Here is a 10,000-nt window from a genome sequence, read left to right as displayed (position 1 = left end):
CGAGGTGAACAAGAGGCATTATCAAGCATTATGAGCTCATTAACTGGAAGCTGTGTGTTTTATGCCAGTCTGACGATGCCAAAAGGTGGTTCTGGTCCAGAATCCAAGATTAGACGCCGATGGACATGTACTGGAAGTAGTTCAAGAGGGGGCCAGTCTGAGTGATGGGGGCTATGTTAAAATCAAAAGACGACTGCAGAACTGCACTAGACAGGCCACAACCTCCCAGTGATGCAGCACCTTCTGCACTGCTTCTAGGCAGGCCAAGAGAAATGTAAATATTGTTTCTGATCTCAAAAAAATCGGGAACTTCACTCACTTGGTTCGACAACAGTCAACCAGTAGCAAACCTAAGGAGGCAGATCAACCATGCCATTTGGGAAATGTTAATTGTTATGGACTTGGTCAGACCAAGTCTCGAAAAATGACTGAAAAATGACTGACCCAGGCACCTCAGCATCTGATTCTTCTCCACTATCCACAAGATTTCGTACAAGTCCACTCGATAAGAAACCATGCTTCTTCTACCAAAAGGACGATAGTGAACTGCTTTATCAGGTCAAAACTGCAAATGGCAGTAAAACTCTAAAGGCTGCTGTAAAGTCCCAGAATCCCACCCTGAAAAAAAAGAATGACCACCAGCATCTCAGCAGATGATGCACATTCAATTGCTGTCCAATATCACAAAGATTGCATTCAGTAGAAAGTGGCTGAAAAAGAGAATCCTCACAGTCTTGCCATAACTGAAATCTGTCTGTTCTAAATGACCTAAAGAAGTCAAAAGTCCCTACTATCCAGAAGCATGTGAAGAAGACATGGTTCATGCTGCAATGACAACTGATGAATATGATAACATGAAAGCAATTTACAAAGCAGCACAGGTGACAAGGACAAACATTGCAACCTTCACCAAGACAGGCCAGGGAACAGATGCCATACAAGTATCCAGCAACATCAATGATGTCCCAGCTGAATTGTATAGACTAGCAAGGGTGTGTCTCTCTTTCGGCCACTTTCTACTGAATGCAAGTTCATGATTCTCCAAGGCTTCTGAATCAAGCATGTTGACATTGTGTTTCCACATCAATACGGTTGATCAGCTCAAGCAGACATGTTAACATCAAGGCTTCTTTGAGAGTTGTATTTCTGTCAGGCCTGAGTCTCGCCATACATGACACATGTTTTGTCCCACAATCTTTTGTGATATCATACATCAATTGCATGTGCATCATCTGCTGAGATGCGGGTGTTCAGTCTAGTTTTGAGTGTGAGATTCTGGGACTGTTCCAAAGCAGCCTTTGGAGATTTTCCGGCATTTGCAGTTCTGACCAGATAAAGTAGTTCACCATCGGCCTTTTGGCAGATCTGAGCTTTGTGGAGTGGAGAAGAATTAGATGTTGAGGGGCCTGGGTCATCCATTTCTGTTCATCCTCTCTTCTTGCCACGCTTCTTGGCTGTGCACCGTCCTGTAGAAATGATGTGCATGTTGGTTGCTTGCACGCTGTATTTGAACCTTGTTGGTTGCACCTGAGTGACAGGAGAGATGCTAGACTGCTTTCTGTGTCCCTGGTGTCTCAGCTGTGCAGTTCTGCAGTCGTCTTTGGATTTAACATGGTCCCAATCACTCATCACTCATGGTCCCAATCAGACTGACCCTCTCTTGAACTACTTCTCGTACATGTCCATTAGTGTCTAATCTTGGATTCTGGACCAGAACCACCGTCTTGGCATCATCAGACTGGCATAGAATACACAGCTTCCAGTTAATGAGCTCATGGGCTTGACATGTCTCTTGTTCACCTCGATGTTCTTCACCCATGAAAATAACCAGAACAAACAGCAAACAGAACCCTCACTGTTACACTAAAGCACACTCACCAACACCAGTTAATGACATGCTCGTATGTGCATTAATAATATTAATAACACCAATTGATTTGTCACTCTGTCTTGCAGTCAGTTTCCAGTATTATCATACAGAAAATGCATGCATGCTGAAGGATTCCCCCAAATGAAAAAATTGAACACCTGTTGACACTCAAAACATTCACTATGTGGCGCTGCTCCTGTATACTGGATACAATGTAGCTGTGAGATTTGCACAGGCAAGCCTGTAAATGTACAGCAAAATGGTGGACATGTAAACTGTACCAGTTTTGCACATTCAAGCTAGGATGTTTTAAATGGTGGGCCATCTACTCATAAATACTATAAATCAATAGTTCAAATAAATTGGTGTGGTAACAAAATGTCTGACAACAATAAAACTAACACCATTAGATTCAGTGACCCTGAAAATGTTGGTTAAGCAGTTAAAATCAATGTTCTAACTTATTCAGAAGCTGAGAAATGACAAAATATAGTTTTTTCGGACGCCATTTTGAAAAATCCAAGATGGCCGCCACCTGTGCAAATGGAAACATTGTTTTTCTGATTGCTTATACTATCTACTTTTCAAAAATGTATAGTTTTCCAAATCCCCATAAAAATCCAGCAAAAATACATAATGAACTTGACTAACAGTTTGCTTTACTCTACACAGAGTTGTTAACACACCCCTCACATTACTTGCACACATTGCAGCAACTAGACAGAGACCAAATGGTCTGTCTAAGACCAATGGGCTGCCTATCTTTATTGAGGCCCGCTCTCTATGGAAAAAAAAACATTCAAACAGCAGCATCAGAGAGAGTAGAGAGAGAGAGAGATTCCATTGGCCCATTGTTTCCGGGTTCTATTATTGCAAGGGGGAGGGGGGGAAATCCCCCTTTAGGCAGACCTAGGCAGACCTAAGGACTGTTCTATTCAATGCTAGGAGCATTATGACACGCCCCTTTAGGCAGACCGGAACCTGGTCACGTTAGGTGCCCATAGAAACCTATTATGTTGGCATATCTCTATATACTTAAAGAATCTCTGGCAGCATCGGGCCCTGAGGACTGTCGGCCCACTGGGAAATTCCTGACCTGCCAGGTTGCCAGTCCACCCCTTGAGATGGGCATGGCTGACTGTCATAGGATGCTTTTCATGCTATATCATATGGGTGCCATAAAAGTGTCATGACAGTCATGTCATGCATGTCATAAACATCATGTCAATGTCATAAACATTTTGTGACCGTGTCATTAAGTGACATTCGTTTAAAGACAGCCCTAACAATGTCAATTTTGACCATAAAATGTTTATGACATTGACATCATTTTTAGGACTCGTTCATGACTGTCATAATCATAGACCACAGAACGTATTTGAAAAATGTGCGTTTCTTAGATGCAATTTCATGCATTTTAATGCATTTGTGTCCGGCTTAATGTACTGTTTTGACACTATTATGACACTGCTATGTCATATGATGACGGCATCAAGTTAAGTGTCACCTTTTCATCATTATCCATCACATGACTGGCGTCTTAACTGTTTCGAGGCACTTTTGATCATCACATGCTACATTTTGATCTTCTTGTGTCACAAAATTGGCATGTAGTATAACAGCTATGAGAGACTCCTGAAGTGGAAAATAGCTTAACATTGTGTGAGGCACTTTTGAAATGTAAATGATTTTTGTCTGCCTCCCCACTAGGGTGCTGTGGTGGTATGTCAACAACGCTCTAATCACTCGTGACCCAATTACTGTTTTGAATTTGTATAAAATATCATTAACTGTTGATTAAGAAAAAAAAGCCTTTTCATTATCTTGTTGTTTTGTTTCATCATTGTTTCTCTCCAAACAGAAACAATCGTTTAAGTGATTAATAATTCACACCCTAAATAGTTTACCCTCATCGCTTTGAAGAACATTTTGAAGTAGAGTAGAGTAGTTTATTTGTCACATTTAACAACACTATATCCTAGATTACAGCTTGTAGTGAAATGACGGGTAAAACTCAAACGTGCAGAAAGGTTTAAAAAACGTTACATAAACGCGCTCAAACTGGGGGAATAGTTAATATAATAATAATTATTAAGTGTATTCTGGCACACAGCACAGCACAGTTGTCATGGTGTGCAGCTGTTGGCAGCTGTGGACGGCGGTGGAAAGTTGTGCAGCCAAGAGAGAAGATCATGATGGTGATGTCAGATTGCAGGTTTGGGCTAAGTGGCGGTTGGACTCCAGCATGGAGCTTCACTGCCAGGAAGAACACGGTTTATGTGGAGGGAGAGAGAGAGAGAGAGAGAGAAGAGAGAGAGAGAAGAGAGGGAGAGACACAGAGAGAGAGAGAGAGAGAGAGAGAGAGAGAGAAGAGAGAGAGAGACACAGAGAGAGAGAGAGAGAGAGAGAGAGAGAGAGAGAGAGAGAGAGAAATGCAATGAGTGAGGGAGAGATGGTGAGACCGCGACAAGGAGAGATACAGGGAGAGTGAGAGAGGGAGAAGAAAGAGATTCCAACCACCACCGGCAGCAGCTGACTTGGCTCAGTCACACACACACACACACACACACACACACACACACACACACACACACACACACACACACACACACACACACACACACACACACACACACACACACACACACACACACACACACAGGCAGCTTGGCAGTCGGTTCCCGTTGCCATTGTTACGGGTTCTCTCCTCTGCAAAACAGATGATTTGCCGGCGTAAACAGATAAGACCCTCCAGACGACACGGCTGTTTGTTTTACAGGCGCGGCACCGCACTCACTTTGTCAGTTAGTGTCTGAAAAATGGCCGTCCCCCTTCTCCCTTTACGCGCCGGCTTTGGCTTTTATGATGGAGGGTAAGTGGGGTGCTGTCTGTCGTGATATATATGCTGCCTCGAGCGGGTGGATATAGAGTCCAAGCATGGATACTGCATGGCCCTACCGGGCCCAGGCCCAGGGGCCCAAGAGTCAAGGGGGCCCTGAAGCCCAAGGCTCGATACTTCCTTTTTCATACTGCGCTAAAACCAGAGAGAGTAGAGAGAGAGAGGTTCCATTGGTCCATTGTTTCCGGGTTCTATTATTGCAAGGGGGAGGGGGTGGAAATCCCCCTCTGGGCAGACCTAAGGACTGTTCTATTCAATGCTAGGAGTATTATGACACGCCCCTTTAGGCAGACTGGAACCTGGTCATGTTAGGTGCCCATAGCAACCTATTACATTGGCATACAGTGCCCTCCATAATTATTGGCACCCCTGGTTGAGATGTGTTAAAAGCCTTAAAATAATTTCAGTGTTTATTGCAGAAGAATACTGTCACACTGAAAATTGTAGGAAAATGTAGCCTTCAACTCAAATGAATTGTAAGAAAATAAAAAAATCCCTGACTGAAAAATAATTATTTTTCATTAAATCACCTGTTCCACAATTATTGGCACCCTTAACAATTCCCAGGAAATAAATATAATTGAAGCATTTCTGTCATTTCTACAGTAGTTTACAAAGTTTACCAGAGTATGTAGGAACATTTAATTAGTAATTCATCACTTCCTGTTTCCCTGGGGTATAAATATGACGTGACACCGAGGCCATTTCTCTTATCCACTCTTAAACATGGGAAAGACAAAGGAACACAGCATACAAGTGAGGCAGATGTGCGTCGACCTTCACAGGTCAGGCAGAGGCTACAAGAAGATTGCCACTCAACTGCAGCTGCCCATATCCACTGTGAGAGGAATAATTAAGAAGTTCAAAACAACTGGAACAGTGGTAAACAAGCCTGGACGAGGACCCAAGTTTATTTTGCCACCACGCACAGTGAGGAGGATGGTAAGAGAAATCAAAAGATCTCCAAAGCTCACTGTTACAGAATTACAACAAATGGTAGCATCCTGGGGTCACAAAGTCTCCAAATCAACCATCAGGCGCTGTCTACACGCCAACAAGCTGTTTGGGAGGCATGCACGGAGAAAACCTTTCCTCACTCACAATCATAAACGCAAGCGTCTGGAGTTCGCCAAGCGGTATCGGGGCTTCAACTGGGACCGTGTGCTTTGGTCAGATGAGACCAAGATTGAGCTTTTTGGCAACAAACACTCTAAGTGGGTCTGGCGTACCACGAAAGATGCGCATGCTGAAAAGCACCTCATACCCACTGTGAAGTATGGGGGTGGGTCAGTGATGCTGTGGGGCTGTTTCGCTTCCAAAGGCCCTGGGAAGCTTGTTAGGGTGCATGGCATCATGAATGCTTTGAAATACCAGGACATTTTAAATCAAAATCTGTTGCCCTCTGCCCGAAAGCTGAAGCTGGGTCATCACTGGGTCTTTCAGTAAGACAATGACCCTAAACATATGGCCAAATCTACACAGAAATGGTTCACCAGACACAAAATCAAGCTCCTCCCATGGCCATCTCAGTCCCCTGACCTCAACCCCATTGAGAACCTGTGGGGTGAGCTGAAGAGGAGAGTACAGAGGAGAGGACCCAGTTCTCTGGATGATTTAGAGAGATTCTGCAAAGAGGAATGGCTGAAGATCCCTCTTTCTGTCTTTTCCCATCTTGTGAAACATTATAGGAGAAGATTAGGTGCTGTTTTGTTGGCAAAAGGGGGTTGTACAAAATATTAACACCAGGGGTGCTAATAATTGTGACACACATTATTTGATGTCAAATAATTATTTCTTTATGTGGGATTTTTTCCCCACTGAATAAATGCACTTGTATTGAAGGTTGGATTTTTCTCTTTTTTTTCCATTAAGGTCCCATATTATTTAGAAAAAAAATAAAATAATTGGAAGCTAAAAAACACATCTCAACCAGGGGTGCCAATAATTATGGAGGGCACTGTATCTCTATATACTTAAAGAATCTCTACTAAAACCACACTACTAAGCACATTATTTTCACATGTTCTCGGGGGACATGCTCCTGAAGCCCCAACACCACAGGGCCTCTAACATCTGGCCTGAAACCTTGAATCTTGTTGTAAACCTGCAACACCCATTGAGGGGGGGCCTTTCTTGTTGTCTGGCCCAGGGGCCCATGGAGTCATAATCTGTGCCTTGGACCCAAAGCTGACAGGTGTGAAATACAGGTGTGGATTATAAGGTGCTTCCCCTCCACTCAAATGTAGGTCCGTATGGGTGATATGGCAGAAAATGTACATTATCGGGTGCTTCCCTTCCACTCTCACTCCTCTAGGGATGAGCAATATGGCACAAAAATGTCCCCGTTCTACATGGGTTTTACATTTTTGTTTTCCCCTCAAGCTCTGATTGTAGGAAACCGATGTCCGTCAAAAAATTAGCTCATGTGGTTAGCTGCCAGTGTCTTGCCCCTTCTCACAACATTGTGTTTACAAACACGGTGAACCAATGTAGTATAATTTCAGTCCAAACGTTTCCTCATTTGTTTATTTTTAGAACATGTACCAATTAGTAAAGTAGTCTAGGGTCTTGACTCCTCTGTGGCCCATTCAAAATGAATGGAAACTCTCACAGAATTCTAGAAAGCTGTTTAATAATCACAGAGCATGATGAATAGTCGTATGCAGAAAAGTATTCTCTTCTCTGTCAGCCTTTAGTTTTCTGAGACACAGCAAGTTACTCCACTTGCGGTGTATGCTGTACTACGCTCTTATGATGTCAGTGAACTGCCTGTGTTCCTAGAGTCATTCTCCAGTCGCATATTGTATCAATCAAATGAATATGAGAGAGTGTGTGGTACAATTTATCCCTAGTGCTGTTGAAATTCTGTTGCTCTTCCATGCATGTCTGCCATTGAAACAGGGTTTCTGACTTCTCTGTATGGTTAATGTGTTGTGCAATAATGTGTGTGATATCTTGTGTATTGTGTATTTATGTATGCTACTATACACCTTAATTTCCTTCGGGATTAATAAATGTTACTCTACTCCACTCTACTCTACTCTACTCTACTCCACTCTTCTCTACTCCAGGAGCGTCAGAGGCTAGAGACCATCCTGAACCTGTGTGCCGAGTACAACAAGCCCGACCTCATGGGCGTGGGGGTGGGCAGCCTGGGGGACCTGAGTCCCTCCATGGAGGCGCTGAGGATGGGCTCTCCCCGCACCGCACGCAGGCACAGAGGCGGTGTGGAGAACCACAAGGAGCTGGACACCAGCGGTGTGGAGCTCACGCAGCACGAGGTGAGATGCTACACTTGGTTCAGGAACTGAAATTCAGGAATTCAGAGATTCCGAAATGCAGGAACCTGATTGCAGACCAACCACAAAAACCCTTGACCTCAGGGTTCAGACTTCAATTAAAGATTATGTTTCAGTTCAGAATATGACCAAATAATAATTATATTTTTGCTGAGAATATATATTTTACTCTGTAGGATGTTTGGGCTTAAGTTCATAAGATTTGGGAAATTAGGATCAAATGAGAATGAGGAAGGGTAGTGGTGGTCAAACAGCTATAATATATATCTCATATACATTTAAGGCCGTGAATCATGATTTGAATTATAGTGATTATAGTGTTAGTGGGAATGTTTTTGGGGTGAGTTCATGGGTATGGCAAGTGATCGACTAATTATTTACATAAAACTTAAGATGACTGAAGGAAGCGAAGGACAGTACTCTTCAAATTTGTTTATTTGCCCATAAACATGATTTGCCATTACACACTAGAGAAGGGCTTGCCTGAAACATTTGTGGGTGAAAATCTGAAATGATGACCTGGCCAAAGTGCCATGGTGGCAATGTCAAACCTCATGAACAAAGATGGGCAACAATGAGAAAAGGAGGAATTATTACCAAATAACAACTAACAGTGACTAACAGCACAGTGAGTGCCGACAAAAATATCATACCATATCGGTAGGCAAATGCTTGCACTGCAGTGTTGTTTATGTTAAGATATTTTTTCTATTAAACCATGATGGAAATGAATCATGAATCTGAGGGTTTGTGGATGTGGACTGGGACCATGACGTTTCTGGAATATGGTATGAATAAGCCCTTGTTGCATCATTTGTGCTTTTCTGTGTTCTCTCTCGTCTGTATTTCAACCAGTGGTTTTACCCTAACGATGGCACTGAATGATGTGAAGTGATAATGGTTTCAGAATGACACTCCTGGAAGACGGTCAGAGTGTGGGCTTGTTGCATCGTTTCTACTGTTAGGTGTCATTTTCAATATTTCAACCGGTGGCTTTGTGGTGATGACGGTACTTGGTGGATTGATGGTGGATTACAATTTGGAGTCCATGAGGTTTCTGGCGTATGGTGTGGGAAAAGGCTTAGTTTCCATTATGAGGCGTCATCTGTATTGTAAACATTGGGTTTGCAGCAGTGAAGGTACTGGATGATCTCAAGCAATTATATTTCAAGGCTAGAAAGATGTTTCTGGAAAATGTCTGAATGAGGCTGTGTTGCATTATTTGGACTTTGAGAAGGTATCATCTTTATTTTAAAGACCTTCATTTTGATGATCTTTATTTCAATTACCTTTATTTCAACGTTTCTTCACTGTATGGTGACAGAGGCCTAGTTTTTTGTCTTAGGTCTTATGCTACTGTACTGTCTCACTGTGTGACTCTAGTTATGGGAGCGAGAAGATGCCTCTGGAGTAGCTATGGGACCAGGGCCGCCTGCAGCTTTAACCCGGGCCCCCATTCATCTGAAAGCCACCCCCCAACACACACAATGCAATGGGGAACCCATTCAGGGGCCCCCATCTACTTGGGCCCGGAATAACTGACACCGTTATACATATACATACACCCACAAACGCGCACGCACGCACGCACACACACACACACACACACACACACTCACACACACACACACACACACTGCCCAGAATCCATTAGCTCACCGCTCACCACTAATGACGCAGCTGAATCATGCTGTTCCTACAGTGCTGTGCGCTGGGCTGGCGTGGAGAGAACTGGCCTGGCCTGCCTGCCTGCCTGCCTGCCTGCGAAGCTTTTTTGTACGTCGTGCTTTCTTCCCACACTCTCAAACGATTATTCTCCTAACTTGCTGAAGTAGAGCTTCAAACACGAAACTGTGTGTGTGTGCGTGTGTGTGTGCGTGTGTGCGTGTGTGCGTGTGTGTGTGTGTGTGTGTGTGTGTGTGTGTGTGTGTG

General features: G+C 43.5%; 1 protein-coding gene across 3 annotated transcripts in view; it reads left to right on the top strand.

Moving 5' to 3' along the window:
* Positions 1–10,000, top strand: part of phldb1b (pleckstrin homology-like domain, family B, member 1b) — a 137,535-nt gene that overhangs the window by 68,115 nt on the left and 59,420 nt on the right. For all 3 annotated transcript variants that reach the window (XM_063207434.1, XM_063207435.1, XM_063207436.1), the window contains exon 7: positions 7,841–8,050. In XM_063207434.1, the coding sequence (XP_063063504.1) occupies positions 7,841–8,050 (210 nt within the window). The remainder of the gene's footprint in view (positions 1–7,840; positions 8,051–10,000) is intronic.

This window comes from Engraulis encrasicolus, chromosome 9, assembly GCF_034702125.1.
Source record: "Engraulis encrasicolus isolate BLACKSEA-1 chromosome 9, IST_EnEncr_1.0, whole genome shotgun sequence".
NCBI lineage: Eukaryota > Metazoa > Chordata > Actinopteri > Clupeiformes > Engraulidae > Engraulis > Engraulis encrasicolus.
The sequence above is the reverse complement of the archived record's forward strand: the minus strand, read 5'-3'. Positions and strand labels throughout refer to the sequence as shown.